At 37.5% G+C, this 19,101-nt stretch overlaps 1 protein-coding gene across 8 annotated transcripts in view; it reads right to left on the bottom strand.

The window, feature by feature from the left end:
- The window catches only part of ehbp1l1b (EH domain binding protein 1-like 1b), a 30,294-nt gene that overhangs the window by 10,496 nt on the left and 697 nt on the right, over window positions 1-19,101 (bottom strand). For 5 of the 8 annotated variants that reach the window (XM_015022950.1, XM_015022959.1, XM_015022968.1 and 2 more), the window contains exons 2-12: window positions 15,661-15,718; window positions 14,471-14,566; window positions 13,924-13,977; window positions 12,934-13,112; window positions 11,885-12,003; window positions 11,674-11,763; window positions 9,636-10,301; window positions 7,037-7,102; window positions 6,799-6,942; window positions 6,444-6,659; window positions 6,168-6,324 (exon numbers count right to left, since the gene is read on the bottom strand). In XM_015022950.1, coding sequence (XP_014878436.1) covers window positions 6,168-6,324; window positions 6,444-6,659; window positions 6,799-6,942; window positions 7,037-7,102; window positions 9,636-10,301; window positions 11,674-11,763; window positions 11,885-12,003; window positions 12,934-13,112; window positions 13,924-13,977; window positions 14,471-14,566; window positions 15,661-15,718 — 1,845 coding nt within the window. The remainder of the gene's footprint in view (window positions 1-6,167; window positions 6,325-6,443; window positions 6,660-6,798; window positions 6,943-7,036; window positions 7,103-9,635; window positions 10,302-11,673; window positions 11,764-11,884; window positions 12,004-12,933; window positions 13,113-13,923; window positions 13,978-14,470; window positions 14,567-15,660; window positions 15,719-19,101) is intronic. The other 3 variants (XM_015022982.1, XM_015022991.1, XM_015023006.1) reach the window with 3 other exon arrangements.

Here is a 19,101-nt window from a genome sequence, read left to right as displayed (position 1 = left end):
ATAGAATATTTCTTAAACTTCAGCAATACTATGTATCAAAGATGATGAATGATTCTTATATATTTTACTTTTAAAAAAATTACTGCTGACGAGTTTCTTTTGTTCGGAAAAGCTCGACTTTATGTTGCATTGAGGGTTCAGATGATTGGAAGAGAAAGAGAGAAAGAAAACTTCATTCCTATTTTTAGTTAATTAAAGGAATCAGTCTTTCCAACCCCATACCACAGAGTTCATTGCAAAGAGTAAGCACAACACCACATGTAAGAAATATCATACAAATGGAATAAGTCAGCTCAGAAACAAAATAGGTGAGAGCTTTAATTTTTGAAGATAGTTAATTTTACAAGTAAAATCATTAGATTTTATTGTAAGCACAGAAGCAGACCACACAAAGCAGCAAACACCAGTTGGTTGCAGCTCCACATCGTTACTGAAACTTACCGCTTTTCAAAAGCAGAGTTCGGTTCACTCAGTTTCTTTCCTTCTTCTGACTGAAGGGAAATTTGTTCAGGCAGATGTTTGGCTGTAATGCCGTTTTTCACCAGTGGAGGGAACCGTAGAGCAGGAGGTTGAGTTTGTGTTTCACCTTTGACATCCGTTTGGGATTTATTGAAACCAAGTGGAGAGATGGTTTTCATCTTCTCCTTGTCCTCATCTGACTTGTTTTCCTCCAGAATGCTGACTGGGGGGCTTTTCGTTTTCTCCTCCTCTTTTTTCTTTCTGATCTCTATCTCCTCCTTCTGCTGCAAAAGCTTCTTCTTTTGCTCTTCTTTCTTTTTATTTTCCTCCTCTTCTTTCTCTTCTTTCATTTTCTTTTCTGCTTCCAGCCTCCTTTGCTCCTCTTGCAGCTTTCCCTGCTTCTCTTCTTCTCTCTTCTTTCTCTCTTCTGTCTCCTTCTGCATCCTTTCCTTCTCTCTCTGCCTCACTTTCTTCCTATCTTCCTCTTCACGCCTTTTCTCCTCTTCCTCCTTCTTCTTCCTCTCCATCCTCTCTGTCTCTTCTCTGAAAAGTCTCTCTTTTTCTTCCTGTTCTTTTTTTCTTTTCTCTTCTGCTTCTTTGACTCTTCTCTCTTCCTCTCTCTTTTTTCTCTCCTCCATTTCTTTAATTCTTTTCTCCTCTTCCTCTCTTCTCTTGCTCTCATCATCCAACTTCTTTTTTTCTTCTGCCTTCCTTTTCTCGTCTTCCTCCTCCTTCTTTCTCTTCTCCTCTGCCTCTTTCAGTCTCTTCTCCTCTTTCTGCTTTCTTTCCTCCTCCTCACATCTCCTTTTCTCTGCTTCTTGTTTCTTCTTCTCTTCATCCTCTCTTATTTTCTGTTGTTCCTTCTCTTTTGCCTCTTTCAAAAGTCTTTCCTCAATCTTCCTCGTCTTTTCCTCTTCCAAGAGTCTCATTTTCTCCTCCTCCATCTTCTTCATGAATCTTTCTCTCTCTTGCCGTTTCTCCTCCTCTCTCTTCAGTTTTTGTTTTTCTGCTTCTGACTCCAGAAGCTTCCTCTCCTGTTCTCTTTTCTTCTGTTCCTCTTCCTCCTTCATTTTCTCCTGTTTATCTCTCTTCTCCTTCAGCAGTCTTGCCTCTTCGAGTTTCCTCTTCTCTCTCTCCTTCTTTGCATCCTCTTCCTCCTGCAGGAGCTTCCTCTTCTCCTCTTCCAGCAGCCTTTTCCGCTCTTCCTCATGCTTTCGCATCTCCTCCTCTTTCTGCTTCTGTTGCATCTTTTTTTCTTCCTCCTCCTTCCTTCTCCTCTCCTCCTCTTTCTTTTGGATTTCTGACTGTTTCTCCTTCTCGGCTGCTCCCTCAAACTGTTCTGTCAGTGATGGCTTTTCATTTGTTTTACTTTCAAGACTGCAGAACAGATAAAATAAAAAGGCTTAACTTTTGGGTTTTCTTTGTCAGCATCACCTCACATTCTGAAGTCCTGTGTTAATGTGCATTGCAAAAGTAATGCTCTGGAACTTTTTCACATTTTGGAATGCTACAAACACAAACTTCAGTGTATTTTATAGGGATTTCATGTGATAAAGCAACACAAAACACTGACAGGAAAATAGTTCATAAATGAATCATCTAATAGTTTTTAGTTTAGTTGGTTGGAATGTGAACCTCCACACTATAGTTTCAAGTAATTTGCAGCCTGAACAGGTTTTCCTACAGCATTGCCTTGTATTTATCTCCATCCATCTTCCCAATAACTCCAAAAAACACCATGACACCATGATGCTGCCACCACCATGATTTAAAATGGGGCTGCTGTGTTCCAGATATTGTGTCCCCTCCAGGTTTTATGGTGATATAAAGGAGGCTAAATACAAAGGCACACTTTTCAAATTTTTGTTTGTTAAAAAGAAATATGAAAAATCATGTATCCTTTCATTCCACTTCTTAATCATGCACTTTTTTGTGTTCATTTTCCACATGCAACCCCAGTAAAACACAGTAAAGTTTGTTTTTATAATGTGATCAAATTAAAAAGCGATGATGGCTTTTGCAAAGCACTCTGTGTTTATTTTTGTGACATTGATCTTGTCATTAAAATAAGAAAAACTCACCCTGCAGGACACCTTTTGATTGCATCACACCTAGAGTTGTCCTCTTCCAGAAACAATACCCCTGATTTCTGTTTCTGGTTAAGTGTTTTGTTCTCATAGTCACATTCAAGTGTTTTTCTGTACAGTTTATCACTTACAACGCTCTCACTGATTTTGTTTTTCGATTCAGTTTTTTTCTCAACATCTGACTGCTTAGGTGTGATAAACGCAGCAACGACAGAGGTGGAGGGCTGCTCAGAGGTGGAGCGCTCAGTGCAGGAAAAGGGCCAGGGAGGTGGCGGGGCTATGATCAGCTCTGAGCAGGGCTGAGCAGGACTGAGGACAGAGATATAAGCAATCAGACTCAACAGGTGATTAGACGAGACTGAGCATGAGGACACGCTGCAGAGCTGTTGGTTATCTTAAATGCAGGGAGAAAGAGGAGGATTCTTGCAACAGGAAGTGAAGTGCAGCTGTTAGCAACCCGGAAGCTCCAAAACCAGAAGCACACAAAGCAAACTGAGGTATTGAGAAACTGCAGGCAGAGATTTCTCAGAAGCCTTGATTTGTATCAGCAAGAGGAATCACTCAGCTTGGTTAGCTTGGGGCTGTTCGAATGTTCATAAGTGATGATAAAACTTGTCAAAAAAAATCCGGTCCTAACCTGTTACCACATGCTTGTCTTTAGTTGACACACAAAACAAAAAATGAATCAGACGAAAATGTTTTTCACTTTCTTCTGCTCCTCATCAGAACAATGGCACCACCAAAGAGTAATGAGGACTTTTAAGGGACCCATTAAATCTATTCATTTTGCAGCCTTATGTTAAGCATATTTTATAAGAAAATGTAAAAATATGAATGTGAAAAAGGGAAGGGTTTATTGAGTTACGTTAATTTCTTCATTTATTTGGAGCATGTCTTTTATTTTTGAACATTTTATTTAAAAAGACATTAATTTATTCTGCTTCTGAAGTAATTAACATTAACTGTGATAATTGTAATATTTATTTTGAATCTGATAGGAAAAAATTGATACACCTTTTTGTCATTCTGCCTTTCATTGCGAAACAGTGGTAACGCTCATATTTGCTGCTTAATCAGCATGAGCTATTATATCAAAGAGCCTGAAACCAGCTGAATAATATAGATACCTTCCCTATTATAATTTTAAAACAGAAAATCATAATCAATTATGGAGCTTCTTTAGCCTCCACATATGACTGACAACCAGAAATATTACTAAACAGCCATATTTTTCTTTCTTTTTATGTGAGGTAAAAGTAAAGTAGCTTTCAGTCAGCTTACCAGCAGTGTACAGCAACAATAAGGGCAGAGGCAGCCCTTATATTGGTTTTGGTTTTAGTGTGCAAATATTATCAATGGATTCCCTCTAACCACCCACTGAAATTTTCTGGAAGCACACCTGGTCGTATGCAACCATGCACTGTAACATGTTTTCATTTGGAGTTACACAGTAGAATAAAAAGTGAGTTTGCACATTGTCCTATCAAGAACAGTAGAATAATATCAGCCGCTAACGAGAAAATTTTCATTTGATTAAAAGGTTTTCTTAACATGAAGACTCAAAACAGGGACAGTGACTGCACACATGACAAATCCTTCCTACATGCAAATAAAAAAAATATTAAAACATATGTAGCACATATACATGTCTGAATATGCAATTTATTAACCCTAATATTTTTATTTAACAGAACTTTCCTTACTGGATTACAAATTTTATATTTTCTAAAACTTTTAAGCAATTGCACAATTTTCAAATTTCAGAGTTTTAACTTATTTAAATAAAAAATCAAGTATAGCTCTTTTTTGTCACTGGATAAAAACTAATAAATAACACATAATTATTGTAAAACATTAAAGTCACACAGTGAAAATAACTCCAGCAGCACACATTGAGCCAAATGTGATCTGAGCAGAACAAACCAAGCAGGGCTTCACAGTCATGATGGGGAAACTGAGAGAATGCTGTCGGATTTGTCCATCATGATGTTTCATCGCTGTTAGTAGATTAGTAGTTGGCATGCAACAAAAAAGTCACTTTACATGCAGGAAGTTTAATCCTCCATGATTACCTTCATTTCAGATAAAAACGATTAAAGAAATAAAATATATGTAACTGAAAATAACTGAATCTTAAAGATTTCCTTTCCACTCCGAAAGTATTGTCTTAGTTTTAAGTTTCATAAATGCAGTCTGTTCCCAACTCAGTGATTAATCAAGTCGACTGATCATCATCTAAATACTGACATCTGCTAAAGGAAAATCTGTTCTAGAAACAGTTCTACAGTCACAAAGCATGCATAGTTTTATTAACTACATGAGTCCATGAAAGTTTCAATATTTTTCAGGATTCAGGAAATTCTGTAAAACAATTATGTAGCATTGCAGAAAACACTTTAAAAACTATTTAAGAGAATTTATGGTCTAAATGGATCATGTTACTCCATCACAGATATGTTGGGTAAATTATTGTTTTTTAGTAATAGTTTTTGTATGATTGGACCACTGGACAGAGTATGAAGGATAAATCAATATTTCCCAATATAATATGTTTATTCTAGGTCAATACTTTGCTGAAGCAATTAATAATAATGGAAGGTAAAATATGTTCAAAAACCTTCCAAAGACAACAGCCCTTCTCACATTTTCCAGACAGAGCACCATGCTAATGTATTTCTAAACTTTTTTATTTTATTTTGTCACATTACAACCACAAATAGACATGTATTGTGTTAGGATTTCTGGTAGCAGACCAACAAAATGCAGTACATAATTGGGAGGTAAACGAAAAACAATGCATGATATTTAAAGGTTTTTACCCAAAATTTTTTTGAAAAATGTCGTCTGAATTTGAATTGAAGAAGACAAGTTTAAAGCAGGTTTAGATAAAAAACGCTATTCTAAGCTTTCAACAACTTTTCAATCCATTCTCTGAAAAATGGAAGAGAAAGGCACAACTACAAATCTACCAAGGCATGAACTGAAATGTCAGGCGGGGAGCACTTTAACCTGGCCTGAAGTTGTCCAACAAAGATTCCTCCAAAGCCTGTGGCAACACTGAAGAAGCTGTAAAGATTCACAGTGTGAGTGTAATAGTCTGTTGACAGGGCAACTATTATATATGCACCGCACAAATCTGGATGTAGCACAGTAGATCAATTGCTGAAAAAAATATTTCATTTAGATTTTTCCAAAAGAAATGCAGGGGAAATAAGAAATATCTGGAATCTGTGAGAATCATTAGACGATCTGCTTCCAGTCTATACTAACTTTTGCCTTTTGCTAATAAGAAACTTTTGGAGTAAGGTGTATAAAAAGGGTAGAGATATCCCAAAAGCTTTGAGGCTTTTGTTGCTTGTCAAAGTTTTAAAAACCATCAATCATTCCTTTTACATCCCAATTATGCATGACTTTAAGTGACTTTGAGGTTGTAACATGACGAAATGTGAAGATTTCAAAACTTCCCCTAGGTTTTCTTCTTTTAGCCTGAATACAACATCATAATAATACATTTCTATACACTTTCTTTTTAAGATCTGTTCACTGTTGACAGATTAATTTCCTCTGACCCGACAGACTAAAAGAACCAAAGCAAGACGCTAAATTAAGCTCTGAACTCACCTGGTCTTTCCAGCTTTGCTCTCTGCGGTAATCAGCTTTGGCTCTTCCAATGTTCTTCTGTTTGTGTCTGTCTGTTTACTGGTAGGAGACGTTTTGTCTTGGCTCATTGGACTTACAGTTGTCTCTTTAGCTACCAGAGGGACAGAGACCGATGAGCCTATAAAGACAGAAATCAAGGAAAAAATCATTAGAGTTAGAAAAGCAAGATTTCAAATTACCCAAAGCTGATACAAATAAATAAATACATGAGAGAGGTTTATTAAAAAGCTGGTGTACCTGTTTGACTAGAGCTGATTTGAGCAGAAGGAGGTGAAGAATGAGTAAAAATGAGAGAGGAGGAGAAAAAAGTCGAAGAGGATAAAAGGGTGGCAGAAAGAGCTGGAATCTCTGGGTCACAGAGAGCATCGAGATCTGGACTAGTCAGCAGAGGGACGGGGGAAATGTTTCCAGTGGCTGGAGCGGGGTCTGATGTAGGCCAAAGCCCCTGAGTAACTGACAGAAACAAAGAGGAAAGATAGAAAACACAGGAGGAAACAGAAAGAAAACTCATATGCAGAGGAACTAACAGAGGAGGATGCAGAAGGGGGTAGAAAACATGTTGGAAGTGAGGTAGCCCCAACACAATGGTTACCTGAGCCAGAGGGCGGGCATTTAGGGAGAGATGATGATGATGATGATGATGATGAAAGCGGAGAAGAATTGGTGGATAAAGGAGAGGGAGAGGTGGGGCGTGCGAAGGATTTCACAACCTGCGGTCTGAAAACGTGGGAACGGCCTGATGTGCAGGGGGGAAGATGACAGAGGAGGCAAGAGTAAAAATGAAATAATATAGGGATGAACTGGATAAGCAGTAAAGAGAAAAGACACACCAGAGCTTGAAGCAGAATCATCTATGATCTGAACCTCTTGGGGGCGCTGCTGGTGCACTGTAGGAGCTTAAAGGACAGCAGAAAGAGGAGCAGTCAGAAAAAGATAAATCAGAAACTTAAGACAAAAAGCAAAAAAGAAAATGGATGGAAAACAAACATGCAGTTTAGAAACCACAGATGGAACCTTTGCTTTTTTCAGATTTAGTGAAAACTTGTTCTGCTTTTTCATTATGTTTGCAATGCTCTGATCTCCAAGAGGTTGTGTTCAGAAGTAGGAATGATGCAGCCTTAGTTTCCTTCTGTTACCTGACTTAATAAAACCCAAATCCTCTAAAAAGATAGAACATTACACAGTAAGCTCAGTCAGGATGAAGAGTTCTTCTTCATTCTTCTTTAGTTTTTCCTCTACTGATTTTGTAACCTAAGGTTAGGAAAACACAAATCAAAAGCTGCAACCTCTCATTTAAAATCCACTAGTCTGGACAGGTTAAAAGCTCTGCTTACGGTGGTTCTCAAAGTTAAGTTACTGTTCAAAAAATTACAGTGTTTGCTGCATTTTTTTATCAGTTAAAGGGATCTTTATCATTACAGTGCAAAAAAATAAAAATATTACAACCCCTTTTTAGATACAAACGGTGTATTTTATTTGGATTTCCATAGCAGACTAAGACAAAGTAGCTCAGATTTAAAGTGAAATGAAAAAGATACAGAATTTTCTATTTTTTTACATATACCCATAAATAAAATCTACTGTAATTGATACCTTTCAGAATGAACCTTAGTTGGAAAATAGAATCCTTCACACTGAGATTTAATCTCAGTGTAAGTGCAGCTAATCTGACTCATGTTCTATTTCAATATGCGGATATGTAGACATGTGCATTCTTCAATGTCTTTTATCCACCTATTTATTTTAAACTGCACTTTAGAGAGGATTCAAGCAGCTCAGTCACTCTGTTCAGGTTACAGCAACAACAGGAACTCTTATTAATTCGTACTTCCTCCTGTATAAACTCTGCCCATTTTCCTTCTGGTTATTTCCACTTTGCTGTGCAGTTTGTTTGCTGAACCTCATATTTTATTCCTGCCATTCATACACATTTGTTTGACCTTATTTGGTTCCTGTTTGGCTTTCTCTGAATTACACCTGCCTTATGACTCTTTAATGTTTATTTCACTTAGTGAATAATTAAAGTCTGTAGTTTTCTATCTCACTGCCTTCGTTAAAATTTCCATTTGTTTTCTATTCATTTGCAGCCTTCATGCAATGTTTTCTACTGAATATGTTGTTTAGACTGTAGAAGACTTCAGAAGATGGACTTTTGTGTTACTGGTTTTGAGTTGGAGTGTGTAGATGTGTTGGTGCTTAAAGTTTGCATACATGGGGACGAAAGCCATTGTTTTAGGCCCGGATGCATCAGAGCTTGGGGTGAAAAGGTCATACATACAATAAGCAACTCAAATGAATTACAACAACAAAATTAATTTGGTGTACAAGTTTGGAAATAGGCTAAAGATATGCATATTTAGCTTCTAATATTTATGCCAGTGATAAATGTGCATTGCCAAAAAAACCTTTACCTGAAAGTAAAAGTATGTCATTTAGGTTTACATTAAGCTGCATGATCGACTGCAACTTCAAACTAATTCAACATTTGTCCACCACTGTATGCTTAAAAGCACTGAAGTTCCAAGAGATGGAACCTTTTTCAAGTATTTATTTTGTAAAGAAGGGTGGACAAATGTCCAGCTAGACGCTCGTTAACAGCTGCATAGTTTTCCATTTCTCTGCAACTTTTCAAAGGGCATTTAATATGAGAGGATGTATGAATATATTTGAATCTAAAATACATTTGAAATCAAATGTTAGTTTTCTTTTACTTTTTAAATTATTCCAACCTTAAAAAATAAACTACAAATGCATCCTTATGTTATCGTGACAGGCTTAGTCACAAGTCACAAAAATTAGTCAGAGTTTTGAATTTTGACAGAAAAAAAGATGAGTTCAAGTAGGTGCATCCACTCCCTGGGTGAAACACAACATCACCGATAAAACATTTAAATATAAAACTTAACAATTTTTATCAATCATCATGCACAGTCCACAAACAAACCCACCCCACTAGTTTAAAGCATTTCACAAGACCACCACACTAATAACAACATGCAGCTGACAGTATGAGGCATGCCTGCACTGCAAAAACACAAAATCTTACCAAGTAATTTTGATCCAGTTTCTAGTGCAAATATCTTACTACACATGAAATAAGACAAAACTAACTTATAAGTAACTTTTTGGCAAGAAATAGGAGCTTGTTTTAAGTAAATAATTTCTTAATATTAATTACAAGTTCAATAGACAGATTATTTCAATTATAACATGGGAAAAATGTCCTCTATTTGCCAATAGAAACACAACTTTTCATCAAAATTAAGGAATAATTCACTCGAAACAGGCTCTTCTTTCTTGCTGATAAGTTACTTGTAAGTTAGTTTCGTCTTATTTCAAGTATAGTAAGATATTTGCACTGGAAACTAGATCAAAATTACTTTTGCATTTTTGCAGTGTGTATGCCAGCCTGCTTCCTGTTAGCTTTACCTGGCCCTGCCTGGAAGATTCTGGGCAGAGAAGGGGGCTGAGAGAGGGTCCATGTGACAGGAGGCTGAACAGACTGATTCTCGTGGGGCAGAGCGGGTCTTTGGAGGGAGGTAAATTTGGGAGCAGGAAGCTGGCAGGCTGCTGAGATTGGCTTATGGGTCACAGCAGTGGATACAATGAGAGATGTGGTTGGAGAAGACATGGATGAGGATGTTATTGCTGTTTTAGGTGATGGTGATGAAGAATGGGGAAGCTTGAGCAGCTCTGAAGACAGAGCTGGGGGTGTATTTGAGGTCAGAGGTGAAGAAGTTTCTGCAAAAGCTGGAGACGTATTACAGGAAGATTTGGATGTTGCTGAATTTTCAGGGAGCAAAGAGGCAGAGGAGGCACTCTGAACTGGGGGAGGCTTTTCTGTGGCCTGCGTTTCAGGAGGACTAGTTACAGAGTCACACACAGGAGTGTCTGAAAGGGCAGTGCTGGTTATTTTCGTCCGCTTAGACCTGGGCGAAGGCTGAGGGGAGGGGCCAGGTGCAGGTTGGATGTCTGATTGGACATTAGCAGCTGAGAACAGATGTCGGGAACGCCGGGGAGAGGGACGTGGAGCATTTGGCAGAGGAGGGCGAGAATGAAGAATGGAAGTGGAGGGATCAACATCATGCCCACCAGCTGGATTAATAGACGGAACAAAACAATGATGAAAGATGGGGTGTGGAAAAAGAGAAACTATGAAAATGACAAAGAGGGTTGTGACTGGCAATAAATAATGAAACAATGGTAGGATCACATGACTGTCAGTGGTGATAAAGTCATGTGAATCACATGTCTTAAAGCAAAACTAAGCATGCTTCCTAATAAATCTGATCCAGTAGTAACTGTATTGAATGCAAAAGTAAGAGCTAAATAACATTGGAAATCTCTTGAAGCATTCAATGGTATTTTAAAGTGAACCCCTGGTATTTGTTGGGTTTAGGGACCACAACTAAAAGTGCATATAACTGTCCATTTTAATAGTTGAAACAGAAAATGTACCTTTATTTGCATTGATATGCACATCTTAGTGCTACTGCAAAATCTAACGTCGACGGTCTGTTTTGGACTACAGCCAATCAGTGTCAAGAAAAATGAATAAATGGCGCTCTTGGATTGGCTACTCTGCAAATATCAATCAATCAATCAATCAAATTGTATTTGTATAGCACATTTCAGCAGCAAGGCATTTCAAAGTGCTTTACATAATTAAAATAAAAACAGCATGTAATAAACAGTGAGAAAGAGAAAGAGATTTAAAAACGTAATTAAAACGTAAACAGTGAGAAAGAGAAATAAAAAGCTGTAGAACTTTAGTTGAGACGCCGTCAACTGGGACTCCAACCCTTTGGACTTTAGTCAAAACGCCGTTTGACAAGGACTCTAACCTCTAGATATAGCTCTTTACGTTTCTGTTATCATGTTTATCATTAAAACGTAAACAGTGAGAAAGACAAATAAAAAGAAATTAATAAATAGATGAAAAGAAAAGATAAAAGCATTAAAAACACCGAAAAAGAAAAAGAAATGTAAGCCAATAATGTGTCAGGTAGCACTGTGCCTAGATATTTAAGCTTCCCAATACTTTTAAAAATTGTCAGATTTTCCACAAATAATTTGGGATTAACTGATTTGTTTTATTTATTGGCGAATACTGAAACAGGAATCGACAGAGGACATTTTCCTGCATTTCTAAAAGGTTTTAAGATCTCAGTTCTGAGGTTTCACATTGGCAAAGGCTGACAGAGCAGTTTTTATATGTCCCGCAGCTAAAACTGTTCATCCTAGCAGATGTACTTCAGAACAGTGACGGCTGGAGTCTGATGTGTTTAGTGTTTAAGTGAGAAGTATGTGGGTTTCAGCAGCAGGGCGAGTGACAGGACTGTGTGAAATACTGCGAGACAATCTGAGTGCGTTAGCAGCTGATGCAGACAGACAGACAGTGTTTCCATCCACACCTCCTCTTCTCTGGCAAGGAAAAATAGTGACAGAAAAGGCAAGATGGAGCTACCTGAAGCTGGCAAAGTGACTCCAGTGGATGTTCGGCTGTCAGGAGGAAGGGGAGCGGGACGGTTTGGACGAGTTAGTGTGTGTGGAACAACTGCAGGAGCCATTAATGGAAAGAGTCCAGCAGAGAAGAAGTCAGAAAAACAGAGCAGAATAACGGGGAAGGTTGGCGTGATGATAGGAAATGAATAAAATCAGGAAAACGTTCTACCTACCTGTGGCAGTGACAGACTTCCGGTCCTCCTCTTCATCGCTCTCATTGAAGTCGTCCAGGTTGCCAATATCAGTGGGTTTGACACTCATGAGGCTGGCAAGACTCTGCATGTCTTCATCACTGAGAAACAGTAACAAACCCTTATTACACCACTGTTACAGATGGGTAGGCAACATCACTCTGAGGCATTGAATCATCAAATATGTGATACATTTGACCCCAAAATGTGTATTTTATTCCTACTAACTTAATTAAAAATTAGAAGAAATCATCAAAGAATCATGCAATGCAAGTATTAGGGAAAACAGTGACCTTCACACTCATGCTTATTTTGTAAGAACAAAAAAAATCCAACACTGTTGACACTCCAACAATTAATTTAAGATAAACTAACTCAAGCATTTCTGTAAAGCGTCTAAGAACTTTAAATTAGTCATTCATAACTTCCTAATATGATACAGAGGCCAATTTCACCTTGCTCCTCCTCAAAATAGGAAAGACAAGAGCACATACATCCAAATAAGACTCACAGGCATTGATATTTATAGATTAAAATATTGCGATATCTCCCTCAGAAAACTACTTCTAAAGGCCTTTTTTCTGTCCTACCATCATAAACCCAAACAAGTGCAGTTTGCTAAGCGCTACAGGGACATTAACTGGATCTATGTGATGTGAGTTTAAGAGTTTAAAAGCAAAAATCTGGTGGCATCTGCTAGAAAACTAATAAAGGGTCATCAAGTCTTTTTGGACAATATTGACCCAAAACATGTGTACACATCAATACAGAACTGCTTCACCAGACAGAAAATCAACCTTCTCCTATGGCTATCTCTGTTTCTAAACTGAAATCTTATAGAAAGTACGTGGGGTAAGCTGATGCAAAGAAAGACTAAGAGAGAACATGGGGCCTCTTTTTATGTTTGATCTTGGTAAAAAAAAAGAAGTAAGAAATGTGGAATTTCAGTCAAAGACTGGCTACTCCATCAGAAGATTAATTTTTTCAGACTTTTTTACAGTAGAAGACAGTGAAGAAGACAAACAACTTACGTAGCTTTTCCTTCTCGAATGAAGACACACGACAGAGACAACTTGAGCTCAGCCTCCACCACTTTGACCGACAGTGGCTTCAGCTTCAGAGTCAGGTCAGTCTGGGTCGGCGTGGGACTGGCGAAGCGCTTCAGGTTGATGTCAGCAGAAGCTAGCACCTTGCGGTGACCTTTGTTCTCCTGTGGATAAACAGTAGAAACAATCTCTGAATTTAAAGTATTTTAATTGCCGCTTATTTTTATAGTGGAAGTTTAATCTGTTAAGGCTAATGTGATCATTGAGAAAAAGTTGGAACTCAACCCTTAACTTCTTTGGATTTTCAAGGAGCCCGACTTCGGACTTTGGCTGATTTTTAAGTATTGTGAATTTAGTGATGCACTATTTTAAAAGGAATGTTCTTCATCCATAAAAAGACGTCAGAAGTCAATTGACAAACACACCTTGTGTCTATAGATACACAGTTTGCAAAGAAAGATTTCACATAAAATTAAGCAAATCATGGACAACCACCAGCATTCCCTTCATGACACTATTATAGAGTGTCTTCAGTCAGAGGCGTCTCCAAAGGTGCTGTAATACAGACTGCTACAGGAGATCCTTCCTGCCCACAGTCAACCCATCTACAAAAACCCTTTGAAGAATCTTAAATAATTAGGTTATAAAAACATTTAATTTCACTTTTTGTAAATTGAATTTAATTTAAGCAGAAAAGAATCCTGTTACAAAGATTGTTCAATAATAGTTTCAAAGACATAAAATGTCTTTAATAGCCAGGCAGTAATACTTTAGTCATTCACCTTTTTAAAGCACACATTGCATGAAAAAGCATACAGGAAAAATAAACAACTACTTCGAAATCCTGAAGACGTAGTAATAAAGATTTATTTAAATGATTACAAAAAAGTTAAAGGTTACCAAAACCTTTTTGCACACTGCACTGTAAAAAGAACTTGGGTAAATTTGCATCTTAAACAGTAGAGTGATACTTACCCCTTCAAGCACAAATGTCCATTCCTTGTCCTCAAACTCATCCGCATTAGGTTCCTAAAGGAGTGATAAGAAAATTAGTTTTTAATTAAATACTCTCTAAACTTAATGATTCTGTTTCTTTTATTTCTACAATTTTATATTTAGATATGCATAAGCCCCTTCCCGACGTGCCAACTTTTTAAATCTAGGTGCAACTCAAAATATTAACTTCATGTCTTCAGTCTTTTTTATACATTATTCATTTATCTAACAAGTCCATGTATCCCATCAGCTCACTTTTAGGCAGACGAAAGGCATTTTGCCTTCCACTTCAGAATCTTTGCATTTTGGTTGTTAGGTAAATTATATGCAAAACCAGAACTTTTATCTAAAAGGAATGCAGCCCCAGTTAAAGATTGCAAGACTAGGCAATTTACAGTGAGTAGAGTTAAACTTTAGAGAGTGTAAAGTGCACAGAGATACTGTAAGCAGTTTGTTTGTGGAAAAAAAAAGTTAAACAGATAAACAGTTTCCTGGATCACCTCTCAGAGTATTTGAAATGTGATACCTTGAACAACGTAACGGAGATGTCGATGTTTTCTGGAACAGGCCACATCACCGTTCCCCTGTAGGGGTTCTTTATCCCAGGTTGCCAACTGTGGAGCTGCACAATAAAAAGTTAACATTAACAAATGCACTCTTATAATAATTATGAGGTACTATTTTTTTCTTCAGATGTAGCAAATCTAACAGCACAAGTCACATTTCTTGATGCCCAAGCAAGGAGAGGAGATGTCTAATAACTGTGACTCTCCTCGGCCAGCAGTGTTACTGCATCAAAATCCCCTGCAGTCCTTTAAGTGGCAAGTAGGAGCTGGTAGTCTCTGCCGTTGCCATTAATTTGTCAGGCTTTAGAACAGATATGTGCCAGAGCATCAGGCTATAGGACCTACAGCCAATTCACCACTTTATCTCATGAACATCATGGATGTTACAGTTACATTTGATTTAGATCGAGGCATCTTAACTTGATGAACATCTTTAAAATGTTTATAACTGTTGCAGGACAGAAGCTAAGAAGTCAAAGTTCAAAAAAGGTGAAAGACTAGTACACTCAAAAGGTAAAAACTTTATTCTATCACATACAAATGCAAAACTGAACAAGTTTTCAATCTGATTGGCTTCTATGTTATGTGCAAAAATGTCTTTCCTAAATAGTTTGGTTGAAATTCTCTCTCATATTTTCATATTTCTGGACCTGTCATAGAGGTGGTCTAAGCAGAGACCTCCTCGACATACAGGATTATCTGCATCTTGACTGAAAACAATCCTCATGCATCATGGAGAATGGAGTCAAAATAAACATAACTTTTTTCTGGAGAAAGGGAGGCTGTGTCAAACTTGAACTTTGCTATTCTCTAGCATGTCTGTTTAGGGGTTTAAATTCACTGTTGACACATGGACAACCTTTAAGTCAAAGCTGGAGTTTTTCTCTTAGTTTTGACAAATACAAAGTTTTGGTATGCATCAGCAAATTCTTCCAGAAAGCAGACTGAACAAATGCATATATTTTTTTAATTTTAAATACTGAGGGATGTTAAAATGACAGAACATCAACTAATGCCAAGTTAGGTTTTCATTTGTTTAAAATGATGTTACTGTTGCAGATTAAGGGAAGGCTTTTGTGTGTGATCTCAAAAGGAGAATCCCCCTGATGACACACACACAGTCTGTTGTGTTTTGTCATCTCAGCTTTACCTTAGAGCACATGCGTCTGTTCCTCCTGGTCCACACCACTCTCAGCTTGTCCGGTTGCCTTTAGAAACATACAAACACACCAAAACAGAAATCAGACCTTGCCTAATGTTGTAACTCAATAATTACACCTAGTACACACTCTGCTTGAAAGATCGAGTGAACAAGACTAGAAAAGGGGATGTGGAAAAGGTTTTCACATGGAACTTGGAACATTTTTAAATTAGATCTCAGACCATCTGAACAAAGTGGACTTTATGCCTAAATGCGATGCCACGGGGGCCAACACAAAGTCTTATGACTGTCACTGCTGAATAATACTGCCACTGCGACCAAGAAAAGTCAGTGCTTGTTGTATGAGAGTGTGATTTTGCAGGAGTGCATGGTGACATGTCCAATTTGTCTATCAGTATTTATAACCCAAGCAGCTGCTCATCTGTTATTAGACTGAACAGGGTGTGCATTCTTGTACATGTGTGTGTTGGTAGCATCACTTCATGTGCTCTCTTTGCTCTAGGAAGTGAAAACGGAAACGACAGAGTCATGTGACCAGACTGAGAAGTATGTCTTCTTACAGGAAGAAGGAACCCCCAATAGTCTTCCTGCAGATATCTAATTGTATAATATACAAATCATTTTTCTTAAAACTATTTAAAACTCATCAGAAACTCAGTCAAGTGATATGAAACCCATGTTTCCATCCATGGCTCTGTGACTCTCACTGCTGCCTTGTATGTGAGTGTTTAAACTAAGCCAGCAGCCCTTTGTGTGCACATGTGTTTATGTGGTATGTGTGTTAGTGGGTCGGCGTTGGCTTCAGAAATAGCCTGGGGGGGCACACAGCGGGGATGATGGCTGGAGGAGATGAGGCAGATTTGGAGGAAATAAAGAGGGCGGTCATGACTTATGACATGAAAATTAAAGATGCAAAATCATTAAGTAAGTGGAGAGCTTGTGGGTAATGATAGATAGCTTAGGCTGAGGTTTTACAGACAATAGAGGTGGAATTAAAGTTAGTAACATGTTATTAGTACAAGGCTGTTCAAAACAACAACGTTGGTGTCTTTATTGTGTTTCTTAAAAACTTTGCTGGTTGTTTGCCCTATCTCTAGTAAATTTTAAACCTAAAGGAAATGATTAGACAGATTTCTTTGGAGGAAGTAAAAAACCACTGCTTAATGTCATGTTATTCTTGTGACTTTCTAGGGAGTAAGGTGCTTATTTGTACATTCACCGCATACAGACCAATGCTGCAATCAGTTATGATTTGTTTTCTCACTGTCTCCTCTTTCTGTTTTTGACCTCCAGAAACTCTTTATAAAGACATGAGAGAGTGGAGTATTGGCTGTAAATCATCTGAACTGAAAAATAAATAGCAATGTGTGGCTTTCAGAGCCACACATTGCTATTTAAAGCCATGCACCTGCTTTTTGTAACATTCAAAAAGTAGGTGCATGCCTTCATTTTACTGCATATTACAAGCTTTTAGGAATATCTAATCCTCCACGTGGCCCATGCTATCACTTCCTGCACCTGATAAACGATGTGATGTTTGAGGTGTTCAAAACCTTTGTACGGTTTAAAGTACAAATCACACAATGTTTTGGATAAGCTGTAGGTTTTTTCTTTATCCTTTCTCTTTCTTACTTGGAATTTCTCTCTTATTGCTTTATTATACAATTAATTTAATTTATATAAATGAGTATTTTATTGATACTCAACAATTGTACCAATAATAACAAAAACTTCCCAATTTCTTTATGTGTCATTGTCTCTTAATAATCCCTCATCCTTTTTTCTTACTTCTTTGTCAAATCTTCAGGGATTGAGATATTGAGTTTCATTTCAGAGAGCTGTCATGCCGCTTACATAATTATAATAATTACATAATTCCAGTTCCTGTTTCAAAAGATATGCTTTTAAAACAGGAGGACATTTGGACAAAGGGTAAAAATTCTTAACCCAACACTTAACACAAGAAGTTTTAAACTTAGTGCTGTGATTAATTAAATTGGCTGTTTATGTAAGAGTCAATTTTTGTGACTCAGCTGCCAACTGCTTTGTATAGCAGGAAATTTACTCAGTGGGGCAATACAAACAGCTTTGAAATAAAATATATTTCCACATAAAAATAGCAGGAGAAAAATGATTTAGCAGATAATTTAGACTGGAAATCCTATCCAGATTAATATGCAGGTTTAACCTATAGGCTAAAAACTGCTAGGTTATTTCTTAAACCCAAACGCTGGGTTTAAGTTGTTGAAATAGAAGTATTTATAACTAAAATCTACATAAAAATACAAATGTGACCATTGAGTTAAGAGAAAAGACTAGAATGGGCTTTCTTCCTCGGGTTCATCATTTTCAACTAGATAACCTGATCTTTGCTGACTAAACTTCAAAGAGAGAATAACAGAACCTCCATGTGTGGGTAATAAAACTTTCTGGAAATTATGCCTGTTAGATAAATTGGACACTTTGGGGCAGTTTTGATTCTGATGGTGAAGTATTCATAAGTCAGCTCCACATTTGCTTTGAGGGCTGCCTTAATAATTCATAGTATTGATTCAACAAGGTGTGGGAAACATGCACCAGAGAGTGTGAATCTGTAGCAGATCAGTTAACTGCATATCCATGAAGATTTGCACCAACCTGATCAACTCAGTTTGAACTCCAGCATGTCATCTCCACCACTCTGCATGCTTGAATGTATCGAGTTGCTACAATGTGATTGGTTTATTTAGTAGTTGTGTTAACCAGTTAGACTGGTTTACATAGAGACTGTAACTGTACAGTCAGACCATTTAACATTTAAAGTGCCCTAAGGTATAAGTGGCTATTAATCATTTTATGTATATTTTGGGTTAAAAACCTTGCCCAGTAATTTGGGTCAAAATAGCCCAACCTTACTGGACTAAATAAATCAAGTCCTTGTAGGTTCCTGTTTAACCCAAGATCAGGTCTTCAAAATTATTTTAAAAAGTCACACAAGAACAGTCAAGCTCAAAGGGGAAACCCCAACACTCATGATTGCCCTATATTCTTCTTCGAACGAAAATAAAAACTTAATTAAATATAAGCTATACATTAAGTAAATTATATTAAATGATCTTGAATAATTCACATTGTTCTCAAATATAATTCACACCGACTTTGAGAAGGTCTTAAAAAGGCTTAAATTTAGTTCGCTGAAATGTGCAGAAACGCTGTTTTTGCCCAACAGTTTGCTTGTGTGTTTATAAGTCTAAATAGAGTCGCCAACAAACGAACTTAAAGTGCTTCCTAACCGTATTCCTGAGATCAATAACACATGTAGGTGTGCCGGACTTTTGCCTTTAAAGATAAAGAAACTTTATGACCTTCTGTTAAGTGTCACAAAGATATCTGTCAAAGGCGGGGTCGGGGATCGAACCGACGGCCACTAGCTTCAGCCTGCGGGCGGGG

The sequence above is a fragment of the Poecilia latipinna genome, unplaced genomic scaffold (assembly GCF_001443285.1).
Source record: "Poecilia latipinna isolate Pla-1442-1.1 unplaced genomic scaffold, P_latipinna-1.0 Scaffold87, whole genome shotgun sequence".
Lineage (NCBI taxonomy): Eukaryota > Metazoa > Chordata > Actinopteri > Cyprinodontiformes > Poeciliidae > Poecilia > Poecilia latipinna.
Note: the sequence above shows the minus strand (reverse complement) of the source record. Positions and strands in the feature narration are given on the sequence as shown.